The 21,917-nt window shown below is 38.5% G+C and overlaps 1 protein-coding gene across 1 annotated transcript in view; it reads left to right on the top strand.

Annotated features, from left to right (window-relative positions):
- The window catches only part of LOC136851878 (probable phospholipid-transporting ATPase IIB), a 351,307-nt gene that overhangs the window by 155,688 nt on the left and 173,702 nt on the right, over positions 1 to 21,917 (top strand). The window contains exons 12-15 of the mRNA XM_067126209.1: positions 8,231 to 8,473; positions 8,669 to 8,830; positions 10,923 to 11,099; positions 18,201 to 18,371. Of these exons, the coding sequence (XP_066982310.1) occupies positions 8,231 to 8,473; positions 8,669 to 8,830; positions 10,923 to 11,099; positions 18,201 to 18,371 (753 nt within the window). The remainder of the gene's footprint in view (positions 1 to 8,230; positions 8,474 to 8,668; positions 8,831 to 10,922; positions 11,100 to 18,200; positions 18,372 to 21,917) is intronic.

Raw genomic sequence — 21,917 nt, 5'->3', positions numbered from 1 at the left:
CTGTTGACGTGTCCCAGGCTGCCTTGGATCGCCATAGAAAAGGGATCCTGAGGAAGTGTTTTTCTTCTTCTGCTTCGTCTTCGCCCAAGCGCGGGTGGAGTTCGGCCGAGGAGTCGCGCCCTTCGAAGAGGACCTGGAAGGCGCCTAGAGGAGACGCTGTGGATTCCAGCCCTGAACGCTTCCCAGAGGGTTCTCTTGTAGGGAAGAAGAGAGCTCGAAGATCCCCCTCTTCTTCTTCTGAGGTTCAGGAGTCCACTAAGCAGATCCTGGTTGGTCTCCAGGCTCAGCTTTCTGCTCTTGCTGGCTCTTTGGCTAAGAGCTCTTCGTGTAGGAAGGATGTTTCTCTTCCCATCAAGTCCTCCAAGAAACATCCTTCTCCCAACAAGCGCCCTTCAGTTTGCAATCGCTCGTCTCCGGGACTCCCTTCTCCTGATAGGATTCCTTCTTCTTCGAGGCGCTCGTCTCCTGTTAAGCGCCCCTCCAGTAGCAGGCGCTCCCCTCTTCTCAGGCGCTCTTCTCCTTGCAGGCGCTTCTCTGCTAGGCGCTCTTCCTCGGAAGATAGCGCCTCTCCTTCCAGGCTCTCGCGTCCTCGTCGTTGGTCTTCTCCGGTTAGAGAGCGCCTCTCTCCGGACAAGCGATCTTCACACTTCAATTCTCGTTCTTCGGCACATAGAAGCGCCTCCCCAGCCTCCTTCCCTGCTAGTAGGCGCCCCTCTCCTGGTAAGGGCTCTTCGTCAGTTAGGGGCTCTTCTCCTGTCAGGCGCCAGACTTCTAGCAGGCGCTTCTCCCCTGTTAGGCGCTCTTCTTTGGTCAGAGGCTCCTCTCCTTCTAGGCGCTCTTCTCCTGCCAAGTGCCCTTCTTCATCCAAGCGTTCTCCTCCTCCTACGGGCCCGGAAGTTTTGTTGGAGGATGAATCCCCCAAGGATGTCAGTGTGTCGGACTATAAGAGGTTGGCATCTCTTCTTGTTCAGGAGTTTGGGGAATCCCTCAAACCTGCTTCTCCTCCTTCTCCTGGTTCTATGCTTTCGAGCACGAAGACCTCTAGATCCTCCTCCAGGGTGAAGATGCGTCCGACGATCTCATTGAGGAAGGCATTTAAGGGATTCGGAGAGTGGCTTCAATCGAAGAAGGATGCTGGCAAGACAGTTTTCTCCTTGCCTCCTTCCATGCTCTCTGGCAGAGCTGGAATATGGTATGAGACCAAGGAACCGATGGGGTTGGCTTTCCCCTCATCGGCTGGATCAGACTTCTCTTCCTTGGTCGATTCTTCAAGAAGGCTCTCTCTCAATTCGGCCAAGGCTTCTTGGGGTTTGTGTGAGCTGGATCATTTCCTCAAGGGCCTTTTCCATGTCCTAGAAGTCTTTAACTTCATGGACTGGTCTCTGGGAGCCTTAGCGAAGAGGACGTTGGAAGAAGACTTCGTCAGTTTGGAAGACCTTAGCAGCGTGTTGTCTTGCCTAGACAAGGCTGTCAAGGACGGCTCTACTGAGATCGCTTCCCTTTTTGGTACTGGGTTGCTGAAGAAGAGATCCGTCTTCAGTGCCTTCCTATCAAAATCTGTTTCTCCTCTCCAGAGGTCCTCCCTCTTGTATGCTCCTCTTTCGAACTATCTGTTTCCGTAAGAGACAGTTAAGGAGATTTCTCGATCATTGTCAGAGAAAGCTTCCCAGGATCTTCTTGCTCTATCCTCGAAAAGGATGAGACCTGCAGCGCCGATGGCAAAGAAGGAGAGGCTCCCTTTCAGGAGCCCTTTCGAGGATCCAGGTCTTTCAGAAGGCGTAGACCTGAGAGAAGAGGGAAACCTTCAGGACTGCCAGTCAGGAAGTCCAAGTGAGATTCAAGTCCTCCAGACGCCAGTGGGTGCCAGACTTCTGAACTTCGCCGAGGTCTGGGCACAGAAGGGGCCGGATGACTGGTCCCTCTCCATTCTGAGGAAGGGTTACCTCATCCCCTTCAGGGAAAAACCTCCCTTGACAACAACTCCAAGGGAGTTATCGGCAAGATACAAGGACCCTGTTCAAAGACAAGCCCTTCTGCTAGCTGTCGATCAAATGCTGGCAAAAGCAGCCATAGAACCGGTTCAAGATCTGCATTCTCCAGGGTTTTACAATCGGCTTTTTCTGGTGCCGAAAACCTCGGGAGGTTGGAGACCGGTGTTGGATGCGAGCTCTCTGATCGTTTTTGTCATCAAGAAGAAGTTCTCGATGGAGACGACATCCTCTGTTCTGTCGTCCCTTCGTCCAGGAGATTGGATGGTGTCCCTGGACCTTCAGGATGCCTACTTCCACGTACCCATCCATCCCTCCTCCAGGAAGTACCTGAGGTTCATGGTAAATGGAAGAACCTTCCAGTTCAGGGCTCTGTGCTTCGGACTTTCTACAGCCCCCCAAGTGTTCACGAGCATTCTAAAAAATGTGGCTCATTGGCTACATTTAGAGGGGGTAAGGATCTCCTTGTATCTCGACGACTGGCTGATTCGCGCCCATTCAAGAGTCCGTTGTCTGGAGGACCTATCTCTCACCTTAAGACTGATCCAGTCCCTAGGACTTTTAGTAAACCTTGAGAAGTCCCAGATGATTCCTCAGCAGAGAATAGTCTACCTGGGGATTCTGATGGATTCTCGGGGTTTTCAAGCGTTTCCCTCCCTGGAAAGGGAACGCTGCCTGCACCTAAGACCTCTTCAGTTCTTCCTGAACGAAAATTGGGATCGGAAGTCCCAAGAATTAACAGGTTCCTTCCTTGTTTCGGACCAGATAAAGGAACATCTCCGTTGGTGGTTGGACCCCCAGAAGCTGGGTCGAGGAATTCCTCTTCAACCGCCGAGCCCTCGCCTAGTGTTGTTTTCAGACGCATCGGAATCGGGTTGGGGAGCAACACTAGGCTCGGAAGAAGTGTCAGGCATCTGGGAAGGAGAACAGATGTCCTGGCACATCAACAAGAAGGAACTCGAAGCTATCCATGTGGCACTCGTCCACTTCGAACCTCTAGTCAGGGGGTCGGTAGTTCTGGTCAATTCGGACAACATCACAGCCCTGGCTTATCTCCTTCTCCCTTTACGACACAGCAAGGAGGCTGCTGCTGTGGGCGGAGGAGAGGAACATCATTCTCCTCACCAGGTTCGTACAGGGGGAAAGGAATGTGAGAGCAGACCTACTAAGCAGGAAGAACCAAGTTCTTCCCACGGAGTGGACCCTCCATCCAGAGGTTTACGAAAGGCTGTGGAGTCTTTTGGGGGAGACCCAATATCGACCTCTTCGCCACTCACTGGAATGCAAGACTGGAGAACTACTGCTCTCCGATCTCGGACCCCAGAGCAATAGCGATAGACGGCCTTCTCATGAATTGGGAAGGTCTGGACGGGTATGCTTTTCCCCCCTTCAAGATCCTGGGGGAAGTAATAAGGAAATTCGCTGCCTCGATGGGCACCAAATTGACCCTGATCGCCCCCTTTTGGCCATCTCAGGACTGGTTCACAGAGGTACTGGAATGGTTGATGGATTTTCCCAGGTCGCTCCCTCTCAGGAGCGATCTTCTCAGACAACCCCACTTCGACAGATTCCACAAGAATCTCCCCGCTCTCAACCTGACTGCCTTCAGACTATCGAAGGATTGGTTAGAGCGAAGGGGTTTTCGCACAATGCTGCAAAGGCTATCGCCAGAGCCAGGAGATCTTCTACCTCTATAACGGACATCGCAGATTTCCTTATTTACTTAAGGGAACAATGTAATCTGGCAGTCTCCACCATTAAGGGATACAGAAGTATGCTTTCTTCTGTTTTTCGACATAGAGATCTGAACATCTCTGAGAATAAGGACCTTCATGACCTTATTAGATTGTTCGAAACATCTAAAAACAAGTCCCCTAGACCTCCCAGCTGGAATTTGGACGTGGTTCTGAAATTCCTGATGTCCGAAAAATTTCAGCCTCCTCGATCAGCTTCGTTCAGAGATCTGACTAGGAAGTCCTTGTTCCTTTTTGCTCTTGCTACGGCGAAGAGATTAAGCGAACTGCAGGCCTTGGAAGGTACAGTTGGTTTTAAAAAAAGGACTCTGCGATTTGCTCCTTTAATCCTCTCTTCCTAGCGAAGAATGAGAACCCTTCCAAGCCATGGCCTAGGAGTTTTGAGGTCAAAGGACTTTCGACTTTAACAGGACAAGAGTTGGAGAACACTCTCTGTCCAGTGAGAAGCCTTAAATTCTATCTAGATAGAAAGAAAAAGCTCGGAGGCAATACGGAAAGTCTTTGGTGCTCAGTAAAGGATCCTACAAGAACTATTTCTAAGAACGCCCAGGCTTTCTTTATCAGAGATGTCATCAAAGAGGCGCATCTTTCTTGCAAGGACGAGCACTTGAAGCTCCTGAGAGTGAACGCACATGAGGTGAGAGCCATAGCTACTTCTCTGGCTTTTCACAAGTCTTGGTCTCTCCAGTCTATTGTGGACTCCACCTACTGGAGATGTAATTCAGTGTTCGCTTCTCATTATTTGAGAGATGTGCGTGTGACTTATGAGAAATGCTTCTCTCTCGGAGCCTACGTATCCGCGGATTCGGTGCTGGGTCAAGGAGCTGAGTCTAATCCTTTTTAGTCTAGCTTTGTTGGTTGTTCTTTTAATGCGTGGTGATGTGTTTTTATGGTCGGTTGGAAGAGAGTGTTGGGTAAAGCCTCCCTTTCATCTCGTATCACTAACAAGGTTAGGCTTGGTCAGGTGGTTGGGATTGGTTGTTTAGCTCCTTGTAGTTTTTTGTTATTACCTAGCTCTGTCATGTAAGAGGGATAGCCCCCATTGATATGATTCAGGTAAAGGGCTCTGTCATGTAAGTGGGTCAGCCCCCATTGACACGATCCATAGCAGGCTCTGTCATGTAAGTGGGTCATCCCCCATTGACACGATCCAGAAGGGCTGTCAGTCATAGGTCACATCCTCGCTGAAGCTCTTGCGGCAAGCAGACTCATAGACAGTATCCATGAAGTCTTCTGCCCAATCAGGTAAGAACCATGGTTTTTTGTATATCCTACAACATATGTTGTTTCCCGTTTTTTAGCTATTAACTGTCTCTTGCCCTCCTCCAAGGGTGCCAATCAGCTAAGTATATATCTGATGGGTAAGTTGCATGTACAAAAATGATATTTTTATGATAAAATAAAGTTTTGTACATACTTACCCGGCAGATATATACGATTAATGGCCCTCCCAGCCTCCCCTCAGGAGACAGGTGGAAGAGAAAATCTGATTAGAAAACGGGAATGGTTCCTATTCCCGCCACCCAGCGGCGGGAATGGTAGATCACCTGACCTACCTGTCGCGTGTGCTGCGAAATTTGAATTTCTGTCGGGAACGTCGGAGACTAAAGCTAAGTATATATCTGCCGGGTAAGTTTGTACAAAACTTTATTTTATCATAAAAATATCATTTTTTCCCTTCGGTGAATTGTATATTTTAGGAATCATATAAAGAAATCTTCATCTGTTTCAGCTCAGTTGTTGTATATTTAGTAATTTGTTAAAATATTATTTTATCATAAAAATATCATTTTTTCCCTTCGGTGAATTGTATATTTTAGGAATCATATAAAGAAATCTTCATCTGTTTCAGCTCAGTTGTTGTATATTTAGTAATCTGTTAAAATATAATTGTTTCACAGCAAATCTATCCATTACATTATTCTACACTGATTTAAAAAATCATCTACTGGTTAGATAGCTGCACTGTGCTGGCAGCGTAAGAGATCGCAGTTTCCATGGAAACAAATATCTTACTTCTAGAGTGCCTAGCTTGTTTACAAGCTCACTTCTCATATACTTAGGTTGTTGACAACATGCTTCAGAAATGTTTTAAACTAAATTTAATTTATTATTAAGATTATTACTGTATTCTGTAATCATATAGTCCACTATTTCTGTGTGGTCATATCTTTTTCTTTTCTACACATGCATTTTACAGTTTAGTCAGTAGTAAAGAATCGCCTACTTTCCAGTTGGTTGGTTTTCGCTGTGTATGAATTGAATAATTCATTAAATGTGATATTTTATAAAAACCTATTGACAGGATTTTTTATCCATTCATTGGAGTAAAGTCGGCAAGAGAAAACTTTCTTGTGCTAAACAGTAATTCCTGATTCCTTTTCAGAGATATATTCTTTAATTTAGATAATTGTGATGAAATGTTCCAGGTAACTGATATAGTTACTTTCATGGTGCTTTGTATTTTTATGCCACTTTTGCTAAATTAAGTAATATGAACTTTGCAGCATGTTTGTGTGGAGGGGCCTTTTAGACCAGGTAATTTTTACCTACACCACATCTGACAGTGAGGCACTACAGTTAGGCGGAATACATTAATGGTATAAGCAACTCAAGTATCACCTAAATAGCAAGGCTGTAGCTTTAGTTACTTTAGTTACTTTTCTGGGATCAACTGGACTCTTCCTTCAATTTTGGTACTGTAAAATGTATTTTGGGCTTCTAATCATGAATATGAATGCAAAATTGCAGTGTTTCAGTTTCCTTGCAGTACAGTATGCTGTACTAATTGCACCATTGTGTCTGCAAGAAAATTACACATAAATATCTTTTAATCAAGATTGGTTCCTCCAAACTCACCAGTTAGCCTGCAGAGTTGGCTATTGACTGGAAGTTTTCATTTGCCTAGTCTGCTATATGCAGATTCAGGTGTTTGAAGACCTCAGGCTAAAAACAAGGAACTGGATGAGTGTCATCAACGATGAGATGTGGAGCATGGTAGTTGCATCATGCCCAACAAACATGGTCATTAGGTTGTTAAGAAATTGCTGGGCAGGTTTTGTCCGCCGCTGGGAGGCGGGGTATTGGAACCATTCCCATTTTCTATTCAGATTTTCTAACGCCACTTTGAGGGAGGGAGGGGCACATGAATATATATATCTGCCAGGGTATGAACATCATTTTGCTCCCTTCAGGAAGGGTATTTGATTTGGGTATCCTCAAGGCAGGTATGCAGTATCAGTTTACCAGAGCTAATTTTATCGGGTAGAAAATAAGGACATGGGGATGGGGTTTTTCATCTTCCATACATTTACAAGGCATAAATCCTCCTACGTTGCAAACTTCTACATTACATCTGAATGAGTAGATAATCTCTGTACCTTGGTGAAGTAGTTCCTCGTTGGGAGAGTGGGTTCCGTTCTCAGCTAGCACTCTGCTGGCCACGAGTTTGAATCTCCTACCAGCCAATGAAGAATAAGAAGAATTTGTTTCTGGTGACAGAAATTCATTCCTCGCTATAATGTGGTTCGGATTCCACAATAAGCTGTAGGTCCCGTTGCTAGGTAACCAATTGGTTCTTAGCCACGTAAAATAAATCTAATCCTTTGGGCCAGCCCTAGGAGAGCTGTTAATCAGCTCAGTGGTCTGGTTAAAGTAAGGTATACTTAGCTTAACCTTGGTGAAGTACTAAGTAATCTGTTACTCACTCTCAAGGCTCTACCACTCACAATACCCCTTGAGATTATCTTTGACACCCTGGATCCTGACCTATTCTATTACTCTGCTAGACCCATTGGACCTTTTTTGAAGCTGAAACTCATGGCTTCTTGACCATCTACCTAAATAGAAATCAAATTAATTATGATGCATAGTTTTTTTACGGAACAAAGTTTTTATATCATAAAACTGATTTTTCTTACAAACCCATATATGTTAAAGAATTGCTTTTCTGTCAGTCTGTTTTTTTTTTTTTTTGTTGCTGTGTCCTAATCATATTTTGCAAAAGAATGAGTCAGATATTTACTAACCTACTGATGAGTCAGGGATGTGTTTGCATGATCAGTCACTTTCAGCTGATCTGTTAATGACATTTAATGCGTTTCAGTACAAACCCATCAGTTACAATGAGTGTCCTGTTTTACAACCCTACAGATTACTCACAGCTTTAGTCTAGGTCAAACAAGAAGTGAGGTTCTTAACTATTTGGAAACCAGGACCCAAGCAGGGTAGGGTGAGCTTCCAGCCAGCATGTGACATTTTTTACACAGAAATGAAGTGTCTAGAATATGTGAAGATGATGAATGTGGGCTGTTGTAAATGCTGGGTGTGTTTTGAAAAAATTAGTATGTGTTTTAAGTAGCTACATTTTTACTTTATCAGTTAAGTACGAGTCCTTTGAACAAGTCCTATAAGAGTTGAGATTTTTGATTCAGTGGCTCAGTTAAACTACCTGTTAGCAATCAACATCATTAAATTGTTATTCTTCAGGTTGAAACCCATGTGAAAACTTTCATCAGTAAAGAAACAAGTAGCAACGCTAGTGGAGCTACAGCTACACCTACACGCATGAGACGAACAGTTGTAACTCGAGTAGGAGAAGCTGTGAAGGCTATTGCTCTCTGTCATAATGTAACTCCAGTTCATGAAGATGATGCCGGTTCTCCTGTAGAGGAATCTGGGGACATTCAAACTCAGCGAAGTGTAGCGTACCAAGCATCCAGTCCTGATGAGGTATAAGTTTGTACTGCATATTTTATGCAATGTTGATCAATGAATTTTATAGCTTGAGCTTGATGTATGAAAAATATCTGCATGCATTTATTATTCAGTCTTGTTTGGTAATTAGTTAATTTTATATGAGGTCTTCCTAGGAATATTGGGTATATACCTTATTCTCTCAATTTTTTCTTTCATGTTACTTTGCAGGTTTCATTAGTACGGTGGACAGAAAGTGTAGGTTTAGCTTTAGTCCACCGTGATTTAACGACTTTGACATTACGCAGTCCTACCGGTGCCTTGCTCAAGTACACTGTTCTACAGATTTTTCCATTTACTTCAGAAACCAAAAGAATGGGCATCATTGTGAGGGTATGAATATTTTTTGTTTTTAAGTATTTTTAAAAATTTTTAATTCTTTAGTAAATGCATGCCATTTTTGTGTTGCCATTGGAAAAATGTTACATTTACATGTAAAAGTGTTTCTTTTGTATAATTATGTTAAGAGTATCCAAGGAAAAGCAGGTAATTCTGTTTAGTTATATAATTTGAATGCATTTCTCCTTGTTTCAATTAGTAAAATGACTAATCAGAAGGCATGCCATTGCTGTGCCTCTTAAAAACACATAATGCAGTGGTACCTAATTTGAGGGTACATTGGACTCTTTGTTTATCATGGGATTTTTATCACTATATTGCTGGACTAATAATTTCTCAGCAACCTTATTTGGAAATTATTTTCAGTTTGTGCAATGTCAAGCATTTTAATCCAAAGAATTTTTTCCTTTTTTGTTGTCAGTGCTAGTGTATATTTATATTCAGGATGTAAGAGTCAGGTACATGTTTAGAATAATTTGTAGGCACTTATTTTAGACTCCTCTTTAGGCACCTTTTTATATTCACTTGTATTCTCTATGCATTTTTACCTAAAACAAAGATAAAACTTAGACTCTTAGGAGTAACATTCTTGCCTTAGGTGTAATAGGGCAATGATTCTTTTCTTATTTTTGTTATAGATTACCATATTACCCAGCATCAAAGACACAACCCTACTTTGATTAGCAAAAAAAATAAATAAAAGGAGTCACACTATCAGAAGTTGATGGCATTGTTTTGGCTGGTGCACTGCACGCCATGCATTAAATTGTTTGAAATCATTAAAGTACTGTACTGTGGCTTCATTAGCTACAGCACCTTGAGTATTGTAGTTTTGTCAGTTCAGTTACTGTTAGAATACTTTATTTTATGTTGTTTCATGATCACTTATTTGTTTTTATTCAATGAGCTTTTCTAAAGCTAACCTACCAGCAAACTGAAAAACTTGGAATAGATGACTGAGTAATGCAGACAGTGTAAACTGCCCAGCTGTGTTGGCCAACATTGTCTCAGTGTATGCAGATGAAGAGGTTACAGCTGGTGCAGTATTTCAAGGTTGTATTATTATTGGTTGTATGCTTATGCAGCAATTTTTTTCAATCTCAGACATAGGAAGGATTAAACACCACAATAGGAAATGTTAGAAATATGGAATAACATTATATTACAGTTACGTTTTGTAAAAACACCACATGAACATGACATCCAAATATAAAAAAGTACAGATAGAATAAAGATTACGGATAGAAAAAAACATTTTAATCTCCATTGTATTTGTCCATAAAATTTCAAAATCAGTAACTGTGGTTACACACCTTATTTCCTATATCAACCTGTTAATTACCAGAATCTGCAGTTGTGGGGTGCATGATTTCAGGGCTCTTCTGTAATTGGTACATCCACACTAACCTACTAAGTTTGTATCTTAACCCTGGTTTGGTACTGTTTTGGAGACAGTTGTCAGGCTATGAGAATGTCACCTTTTCAGTGGTGAACCACAATATCTCCTGCTTTAAAAATTTATATAAATTTTAAAGTCTGTAGAGAAAAGCTGTTGAAGTAATTTTAGATTTTGGGCTGTTATTTCCCATGACTTAAGTGAGTTTCCATTTCTGAAAATATATTAACTTTTGAATGGGAATATTATTTATTGGCAGACATACTGTTGATATCAGTGCTCATCGCAGATCATGGTTTTGGAACAAGTGTTTATACTGCCAAACCAGCAACAATCTTTTGTGTAGGCTCAAAATCTCAAACATTCCTGTTCTCTCTCTTTCTTTTTTTTAATCCCATTTCTGTTTGATTATTATTCTTGTTAATTCTAACACCCCATTACAGTGTAGTTGGGATGATGATTTTATTGAAGATTTGAGCTGTGCTCTTTTTTACTGTATTTTGTTTTTCATTAAAATTTTGGAATAGTTGATGATTATTCCACTTACCATCCACAAAAAAGTGTAAGTGTTGTACTCAGCACATTCACATACCAAGGTATTTCATATCACTTTTGCATAAATGAGCCCAGAATTTATATTAAATTGTCATGTTTTTTATATGGACTTACTATAATTTATTTGTGTTCTAGGAAGAAGCAACAGGCCAGATAGTATTATATATGAAAGGTGCTGACACTGTTATGGCAACAATGGTGGAGTATAACGACTGGTTAGAGGAAGAATGTATCAACCTAGCCCAAAAAGGTCTTCGCACTTTAGTGGTGGCCCGAAAAGTATTAACTCAGGAACAGTACAATCATTTTGAGGTAAGAGCAATTCCTGTATTCATGTAAATGTTAAAGGAATTTTCACTTGGATTAGAGATGTTTTAAGGGAAACCTCTTTTTTGCTAGATTATTGACTTTGTGTTTTTTTATTCACCTTATAACTATTTTGTACCTTACCAGAGACATGAACACTTCAGAAAATTGAGCGATGAAATATATTAGAGATTTACTTTCATGTTCAATTCCTACTTTGAATGAGAAGGCATTAATGTTATGAAATGATGTGTCAAATGGTGAGGTTAATGCATTACTAGGGGAAATTTAGGCAAGTGTAAATGCAAACATTATATGGAAGTATATTTGAGGAAGTGAATCTAATTTTGTTGAGGAAATATAGTCTGCAAAATTACATCTTGGGGTTAATGAGTTATAACAATAACTTATGGTAGTTGATATGTGTAAACCCTGCTGCATTCTTCAAAAATATGCAAAATTGTGAAATTAAGAAGGGTTTTTACAGTGTCTTAGAACTTAGTGTGCTACAACCTCTACCATACATGCTTATGTTTATACTCATGATTACATGAGATAAATACTGTATAAATAAAAATTCAGAAAAAATCTATGTAGCAAGGACAGTTTTCAGCGTTCCTAATGAAATTAGGCTGCACTTGTCATTGGGTGCTGTCTCTTTCTCGAAGATCCCCTCTCCCCAAAATAGCAACTCTTTCTCTCTCTCACAGTAAAAAGAAAGAAGCAGATTAGATTAAGAATATAATAGACATTCATTGGTCGCCGGTTACCGTCGAATTATTAGATGTTATGTGGACATTTACAGTAGGTCTGTTTATTCTGATAGGTTGTACCATATAAGTTTTGTGAGTACAGTAGGTTGAATGATAGATTAATATTAAAGATTAATATTAGAAACATTTTAAAGTATTGTGGATTTTAGAAAATGTTAATAAAAATTCCACTTCATCTAAAATGAAAGAAACTTACTATGGTAATCTAAAGTAAACTTTCAAACGGTTCTAGGTGATTATCTGTCAGTTTTTAAGTCTCAATATTCACGTGAATAGGGGACAGGTACCGTATTTGATGGCTTATAAGACACATGTCTGCATAGGACGCACCCCAATTTCAGCAGGACATTGAGGGAAAAAAAAAAAAGTTTTCCTAGCCTATGCTCATATGATTTTGGTAAGTAAAAACTGTAGTATTAGGTTATCATATGCATATTGTTTCTTACCAACAGAATCAACAAAAACATTAATAAAGAAGTTATTTACCATATTTATATTTATCAAAATATGTGTTATACAATCAGCCATTTACTACGATCGAATGTTTCGTCTACTGCTGAAAGCTACCTCATAGGTTTACCAATAGATTGCAACACATTCATTTGTAAACATTGTTTCTTACTGGCAGAATCAACAAAAACATTAATAAAGGTGTAACCTATGGTAATATATGTTATATATATCCATTATACATTATAAAAGTATGCAATCAAGCTCTGGAATTTACTACGTTTCATCACTGCAGCTGAAAGCTGCCTCTTGGCTTGATATGAATACCGTTAGGTGGCAGCACCATCGTTTGTAAGCGTGCAGACGACGTTGGTGATGTACATTAAAATGATTATGGAAAATATTTGGGGAAGAAGAAAACACAATCCATACACAGAAACTTTACTATTGCCAAAGTTAGGAAAATAAAATAATAAAACGTAAGACATCATAATAAGTTAGCATAATAAAAATAGAAAACTAGGCCATCAAATTTTATTCCCCTTCAAAACCAGAAAATTCACCATCGTCGTCAGACTCGTCACTAAAACCCAGGAACTCCTCAGCATCATTATCATCTTGAAATAATGCGTCATCCTGTGTTCCATCAAGAGCATTGCTGATAGCACTTTTTTAAAAGATTTCACAATAATTTCTGGTTTGATGTTATCCCAAGCTTGCTTTACCCATTCACAGACTTCTGCAATGCTAGGTCTTTTCATCCTTCCTGTTGGTGTGAGGTCGTGGTTTGGCATTGTCATCCACTTGTTCCAAAGCTCCTTCATGTTTTGCTTGAATGGCCTATTAAGAGATACATCTAAAGGTTGCAGTTGACTTGTAAGCCCACCGGGAATAACTGCTATCTCAGTCTTTAATTCTGCCACTTTCCTTTTAATGACTTCAGTTCTATGGGCTCGGAACTGATCCCAAACCAAGAGGGAAGGTTTTCTTAATAATCCACCAGGACGTCTTGCCCATACATCTCGTAACCATAACTTCATCCCATCCTCGTCCATCCAACCTTTAGGATGAACATGAACATTCACACCTTTTGGTATTTTTTCTTTGGGGAGAGTTTTTCTTTTAAAAATAAGAAAAGGGGGCAGTTTTGTTCCATCGGCACAACATGAAAGAACAACCGTATAATGTGTCTTTTCATGACCTGTAGTTTTCACTGCAACAGTCTTTGCTCCCTTCTCGCTCACAGTTTTATTTGATGGAACATCAAACACTAGTGGAACTTCATCCATATTTCCAATCTGGCCTAGTTCAAAAGGAGTTTTTTTTCTGGCAGCTATAACAAAATTATGAAAATTTACTATTTTATCCTCATAGTCAGCTGGCATTTTCTGTGCAATTGTCGTTTTTGTTTGCATTGACAAACCTTCCCTTTTCATAAACCAATAACATCACCCTTCTGTGCCTTTAAAATTCTCAATCCCGTGTTCGTGTGCAAATTTCCCGGCTTCATTCCTGATCATTTTCGTAGACACACACCTGCCTGAGTTCCTTTGATCTACTACCCACTTTTTTATTTCCTCATCAATTGCAGGCCAATGTGGGGCTGAAAAACGAAGGTTACGGTTTCCTTTCTTCACTCCCCGTAGTTTATTTTCTTACAGCCTCCAAGAACGTACCATTTTTTCAGTAGGAAGAGGACCAAAATATCTTGCTGCTGCTCTGTTGCCGTGTTCTTTAGCATATTCTATAACTTGAAGTTTGTAGCGAATAGTGTAACTTTGCCTCTTGCTTCTTGTATCCATATTTGCAGGGGTAAAATGCAATAAATAAAAATGTTTCCTATGTAACGGCTCGAGTCTCGTGAGCAACTGAACAAAGCCATGTTATTATTCTTAAAAGAAAATGTTAGCACGAGTTACGAAGTATCAACTCAACGAAGCCTTGTTATTATGCCTAAAGAGAATGGTAGCAGGAATTGTCAACCACCAATTGATCGAAGCCATGTTGTTATGTGTAAAAAGAATGTTAGCAGGAATTGCCAACTACCAACTGAACGAAGCCTTGTTATCCGTAAAGCTCTCGAGATAATCACCAATAGGTGGCACACGCACTGTAAGTCTGTAAATGTGGAATGCGGCGATGCGCTGTAGACGACGATAATGATATTAACACATTTTAATGAAAATATCGATAATAACAACGTAGATATTGATTATAATACTAGCAGTAGTAATTGCAGTGATGGTAAGTGTGATAATGGTAAATAATTATAATAAACTTTGGTTTTTAATAGGTTATTAGGATAACACCGAATGTTAGGCTAGGCTACAACATCTACGTGATGTTTCATGTATAATTTCGGCCAAAATTCTTAAATTTTGAGCCTACATTATGTACATAAGACACAGGGGGATTTTTTTAGGCCATTTTTTTATTAAAAAGTGCGTCTTATACACGTCAAATACAGTAATTCAGTTTTATAAATTTGATCATTTTTATTTTGTTACTTTCATTAAATTGGTTAGTGAAGAAGGTGTAGGCGTTATACATATAAGAAATGTAGACAAAGTATATTGTTAGTTTTATTGGGTGTTTGTAAAGCCAGTCATCTCATTATGTCTGGAATGGGGCAATGGTTGTTGTTGTGACGTCATAAGACGTATGGTAGATGGTAGTTGGAAAAACAAACAGTAATGGGAGGGAGTCAGGAGTTTGCAGTGGTAACAGAAGGTTGTGAGCCCTCTCTCAGTTATGGTTTGTCAGTTGGGTTCGTAAGTCTTTCTCTTGTTTATTAAGGTCGTGAGCAGACTTAGGCAAACAATACAACAAGAAAAGGTAAATAGATTGAATAATTGTTTTATATTAGTTGGGCTAGGTGTTTATTCTAGTAGCAGAACGGGGTTAGTCAGAAATGAACAGATTTGACAATAAGCATTTGGGGATTGAATGGAAGTGGAGAAGGAAAAAAGTTAAGTATACCCTAGTTTAACCAGCCCACTGAGCTGATTAACAGCTCTCCTAGGGCTTGCCCGAAGGATTAGACTTATTTTACGTGGCTAAGAACCAGTTGGTTATCTAGCAACGGGACCTACAGCTTATTGTGGAATCCGAACCACATTATACCGAGAAATGAATTTCTATCACCATAAATAAATTCCTCTAATTCTTCATTGGCCGGCCGGAGATTCGAACGCGGGCTTAGCAGTGTGCTAGCCGAGAACTATACTGACCTGTCCAATGTGGAGAAGAGAATGTCCTAGATTTAGTGGATACAGGAGTTTAAAAGGAAAAGTTTTAGAAGTGACAGAAGGGATAGAAAAAGATAAAGAGGGTTCAAAGATAATATTATCTGAACTAGATGAAGTATATCTAAAAGATACTCTAATGGAAAATTACGTTAAAATGGAAAATTATTTTAAAATAGAAAGAGAATCTACTGAAAAGATGAGAGATTTATAATTAGGTATGAGAAGGCCGAATCAGAGTGTTGTAGAGTGATAGGGAAGAGCATACTTGAAGGAGAAGCAAAGAGTTTTCATGTATTAGAACAAGTGAGTCTCACAGACAATCAAAAACAAATGGTATTAGCAGCTTGTGTTCATGGAAAGTTGGAATATAAAACAGTGTCACAGATAATGAAAAGAATATATGAGGGATTAGGGAATAAAGGGAAGGTGAATGGTGAGAGTCAGAAGGTTATGTGATTTTCGGGAGAGAGAGGGAAAACCAAAGAATTGGGGAAAATGGAATCGAGATAGAGTTGGAAGAAATCCCATAAGTAGAGAAGGGAAAGTAACGTGTGTGATGTGCAAATCCGAATGCATTGGGTTAGGGTGTTGTCCTCAGAATTTTCAAAATAAGAAGAAACTAGAAACTGGACAAGAAGAGGAAAAAGTTTATATAGGAGAAGTTAGTAAAATTGATGAAGAATCTTGGGAAGAGGTTGATTTGATTTTAGACACAGGATGTAAATCAACAGTTTGTGGGGAGTTGTGACTAGCACACATTATCATGGGTTGGAATCAGAAAATGTTAAAGAGAATGGATGATACAAGAATGAGTCTAGTAAATACAAGTCTAAAGGAGTAATGGAAATACCGGTGGGATTGAAAAACAAAAAAATTTATTTGAAGACAGAAATTTTGTAGGGTGATGTACTATGGTTAATAGGTAAGAAAACCATGAGTGAAGTGGGTATGACTATAAATTTAAAAGAGAATTGTGTTAAAATAGAATTATTAGGGGAAATGGAGGTGAAGTTAAGAGAAGATAGACAGTGTCACCTAAGAATAGCAATTTTGAGGAGGAAGGTAGAAGAAGAATTGTTACTGGAGGGATGGAAAGGAAAGAGTCCAAAGGAAATTAAAAGTGCAATTATGAAGATACATCTACAATTTGGTCGCAGAAGTGGAGATAAAATGTGGAAGCTAATGGAAGAAGCACAGTGGAGCAATGGTTTGAGAGAAGAAGGAAAGGAAGAAATTAAAGAATTACTAACAGACTTGATTGCAAGTTGTGAGGTATGTAAAAGATACAAAAGAAATCCAGCTAAACCAGTAGTGGGATTTTCTTAGAGTAAAATATTTAATGAAAATTGTAGCAATGGATGTGGGAGAGATAGAAGAGAAAAAGTTCATGGTAATGGTAGATATAGCAACGAGATATTGTCAGGCTTTTTGGATAAAAGCCAAGAGACCAGAAACTATTATAAAGACACTTTTTGATGGGTGGTTTGAGAACTTAGCTCATTGGATGGAGCAAAGCTAATGCTATCGTTTGGTTGTCTAATTTTTCCAGTTTAATATTATCAAGTTGTTAAAAATCCTGTCAGGCACCTTTAACTTTTGGGCTGATCCATCCAAAAATCTAAAATTATCACTATTATTATTATTATTGTTGTTGTTTTTATTATTATTGATACTATTTTTGTTATTAAGTGAATTATTTTCTATGAAATCCAGCAAAATAAATATGCCTTATCCTTCTGTCAGTGACTTCAGTATTTGTTTGCCTAATGTTTTGTGAAGAGTTCTTGCATTATTTTCATCAATAAAACTGTTGGTACTCTGCAAGGTAATGTCAGAAAGTGTTTGGTTAATTTAGGTGAAGTTTATATGTTTATTAGTGCATCTACCAAAGTTCTTCAAAATTTGTCATGAAATAAGCTCAAGAAATAAAGCAAGGTAAAAATGCAGGATATACCTAGACAATCCAAATTATGCACAAAACCAAGTCATGGGCAAAAGTGACATATTCTGGTGCTAATTATATGTTGGTGATACAAGAAATATTTAGACAACTTATGAGTAACAAAGGATATAGGTAGCTGTTCTTTTCCAAAATAGCAGAGAAAAGTTATATAATGGGCAATAATAGGGTCTGAAGAGCAAAACAAAATGGAACTGATGCATAAATATGAATGTTGATGGTTGAAGATTATCCAGAACTGTTGCACAAACGGCTTGGGAGATAAATACCCACAGAGTGATTAGAGTACCACAGACATGCAAATTATGAGGAGAGTGTTTGGTGCCTATAGATTGGTCTATGTTGAGCATGAGAACAGTTGCATGTAGCTCATTTGTCCGTAAGACATAAGGATATACATGTGTGCAGCATTTTAGACCATGATCGAGGATTCGGTATAATCGATGGACTTGTGATGAAACAGTATATGTACTGGGTATTTTTTAACTACAGTAATTGTCAGTTTTATGCAAACTTAACTCTAGATTGTTTACTATTCATGTTGACTGGTTAAGTAAATAATCTGTATTCTTGTAATGGTTATATTTTAAAAAGTTAGGATGCTGAGTAGAGTTAGTCTAGTAAGGATGTGATTTTTTTATTTTTCTAAGGAGTTGCTTAATTTACTTTCTTTCAGCAACGATATTCAGCAGCCAAGCTGAGCATGACAGAGAGAGGGAGTCGAGTAGCTGCTGTAATTGAAAGCCTTGAATGTGACTTAGAACTATTATGTCTCACTGGTGTTGAAGATAAGCTGCAAACTAATGTAAAGCAGACTCTTGAATTACTTAGAAATGCAGGAATGAAGGTAAACAAAATTTTTTTTTGTATACGAGCCTGTTACTTGGTATTGTAGTTCTTCCCTTTAATTCTTACCAAACTAAAATATTAGTAGCCTCCATTACAAGCAAATTATGTCAGTATGTTGTAGATACTATTGCTTTTGTTATAGAATATTAGCATACAGGTTGACCATCACTAATCCGGCATCACTGGGACCTGGAGGGTGCCAGATTAGCCATTTTGCCGGATTAGCCATTTATTAGGCTAGAATACACGAAACCCAGTAGCTAAGCACCTCATCTTAGAATTAAAATATCCCATAAATCAGTACAAGTTGGTTAATAAAGAAAAGACAATTATCAAATACAGGTAGTGCTCGAGTTACGATAAGACACACGATATTTAAAAGTTTACGATGGGGTTAGCAATTAATACTGGTACAAAAAATATTTAGAAATATTTTTAGATTTCAGTGAGGCAGCAAGTACAATCAGGCAGCTCTAGAGAGACCAACTTACAATAGAAAACTTCTTTTCCTCCTTCTCTTTATTCCATCTGTTAGTTAAAAAGTAAAAGAGAATGATAAAAGTATTGTTAGTAACGTTATACTCTTGCATAAATGTCATGAGACAGCCATAAACAACCGAATGGGAAGCTGTTGTTTTGCTGATAATCATATCGGATAACAACTGTTTTGCTTGTATTTCAACCATCGTACGGTAATACACAATTACTGTAGTTATGTTACAAATGACGTTAAGTACTGTACATTAGGACTGATGTATTTTTTACACTATAACCTTATTCGCTTTGGAGAAAAGATCAGCAGGGAAAATACTGCTAAACAATTTTTAAGCTGTAAGTTGTAGCTGAAGCTGAGAAAACAATGTTCAAGCTGCTAATGACTATAAATTATCGTGCATCAGCAACATGGATGAAAAACTGTAAATAAAACTGGAGATAATGTATTTTTATCAAAACTACTGGGCATCAAAGAATACAAATTACTGTTTTCAGCATCATAAAAGATAAATAACTAAAAGCTCTTATTATGATGAAATCAAGAGAAAATAGTGAACGGAATCTTGATTTTTTTTTACAAAAAACAAACATGATTAAAAAAGCCAGCCGCGATTGCGAAGTTTCATATATTAACGTAAAAAAATAGCTAAATTAATTTCACAATGAGTCATATGTGTTATATTTCGACTTAAAAACACTACAGTATATCATAAAAGTATCCGTGTCCCAAATAAATAAAGTATCCATATTCATTTACGCTAACTAGAAAAAAAAAAAGATCCTGAACTTAGTTAAATGCTTGAAATAAACACCACAATATTGATTCCCAAAACAAAACATTGATCGCAATTTATAATACAAAAGCAATATGAGAATATACGTCATTTAGGAAACAATGTAGTAAAGCATAACTTTTAAAAGATCCATGAAAAAGATGCACATTCGTTATGTTGATGTTTGTATAATACTGTTAATATGTGAATAGAGTTCAGTATAATGTAGGCTCAAAACCAGTTTGTTGATGTAGCACACTGTGCCACCAAATCATGCCTGTCAGTAAGGGTTAAAAGCAAGTTGGAAAAAGCTGAGAGCATAATGGAAAATTTGAAAATTAGTGAGGAAACATTAGAAATTACATTTCTATGATAAATTTGTGCGGATTACTGATTGTTCCGGACTACTGATTGCCGGATTAGTGATGGTCAACCTGTATTAGATTATATTTGGTTTGTAATATTATATTCACTATAGTTGCTTTACATTATCAAGGACAAGAAGCCATGGCCCCCGCCTAGAAGCCAAGCCTTACTTGCATAACAAAGGTAGTTGGTTGGTTCATTATGCACTGTACATGTTGCTATTCATTTCTTTGCACTAAGAATTTTCATAGTTTATAATTAGACATGTTCTTCTGTGTAGTATTGTTAACTAATTGCAACGTGAAATTTTAATGATTTTAAAGCATTTACACTATAGAGAGAATGTTAAAATTACTAAACACAATTATCATGTAAGGTTAAAGTCAAGGACAGCATTGTTTTCAAATGATACTTATTCATTATGTATTTGGTTTTTAACAAAATGGAAAAGAAACAAATGATAGCCAATTAAAGGTAAAATTAGTGGCACATATGGTTTGCATAGGTGGATTTGTCCAGTATTATTTGATCACGGATAAATCTCCATAATATACACCATACAGGGGGAAGAGGTGGTATAAAATTCAGAAGGAAAACTAAGGACTGGTAAGTAGTTGGCACAAGCAAAATCATGCATTTGCTGACCTGGAAGAAAGCAAAGGACAAAGTTCTGTTGGTAGCATGGCCATACGTATGCTGTGGAAAAGGTCGAGGGGTAAATGCAATACAGTACTAAATTTTAACTGTTAAAGATGGTGGTGTAGGGGATTTTTCTCAGTATGCTAATGGAGATGAGATGTCAGAGAACAAATTCAGAGGTTAATAAGAAAACTCACATGTTACCTATTCCTACTTTAATAACCTTAATATCACAGTGGGCGAAAGACCTTCAAACAGAACCTTATCTTAATTTTATTTATATTTACCACAGGTTATCAATTATCTTTCAATACTTAACCTAACTTATTTCCTACTTACACCTACAGTTTATCAATACAATGTTCCTATACTTAACTTAGCCTAACTTAATACTACCCACAATCAAAATATCAACAAATCTCCAACTCTGGTGCGTGTCCCAAAATAGTTCCTCATATTTCTCAGCACTTCATCTCAGAGTAATCCAAAAACAATCATGAAAGTCAACATATAATTCAGTGATCACCACGGAGCTTATTTTAGCTATGACATCCAAGCTGAGGGCAGAAATTACTGTAGAATCTCTTAATGTAGTCTTTTTCTACACAAAAGCACTTCACTCATTACTAACAAGAATTTAAGATCCCATTTACGACAGAGTCAACAGACATAATATTTAAGCACCTTCTCTGATCCTCATCCCATTTGGGACAGACACTGTCTTAAGTAACTGCTATGTACAACTTGGAATGGAGCATGAAAATGGACTCGATCTCACCAGCTGTTTGACTGATTTGTCAGTTGCCAATACAGACTTTTATTTCCACTGCAGTTCCTGTTGGTAGATATCTATTCCCGAGTTGCTTCTGATCAGGAAATATCCTAAACCCTTCACGGATTGTGTGAAGGGGAGCCAATCACTCTACTTTAACACTCAAGCAAACTGCAAGTAAAAAAATGAAAAAGTGAACATGAACACTTAAACCCATCAAGCAATTACAAACAAAAACATACATACAAAAAAAAAAATGGAAAAAACACAAATTTCATCATACAAACCCATTTTCCCAATGCCACCACAGTGCCATAGATGCCCCAGATTACGTATAAATTGGTGCCTGAAATGAAAAAGCTAATAGTGGAAGGGCAGGTTTAGTGGAGTTATGATATTTCTGATAAGTTGGTGATATACTGCCAGTGTAAGGATTAGAACCCTATCATTCAAGGTAATCATATTGGAACTTAATATAGAGCTTATAGATGTTATGATA

The sequence above is a fragment of the Macrobrachium rosenbergii genome, chromosome 24 (assembly GCF_040412425.1).
Source record: "Macrobrachium rosenbergii isolate ZJJX-2024 chromosome 24, ASM4041242v1, whole genome shotgun sequence".
Classification (NCBI taxonomy): Eukaryota; Metazoa; Arthropoda; class Malacostraca; order Decapoda; family Palaemonidae; genus Macrobrachium; species Macrobrachium rosenbergii.
The sequence above is the reverse complement of the archived record's forward strand: the minus strand, read 5'-3'. Positions and strand labels throughout refer to the sequence as shown.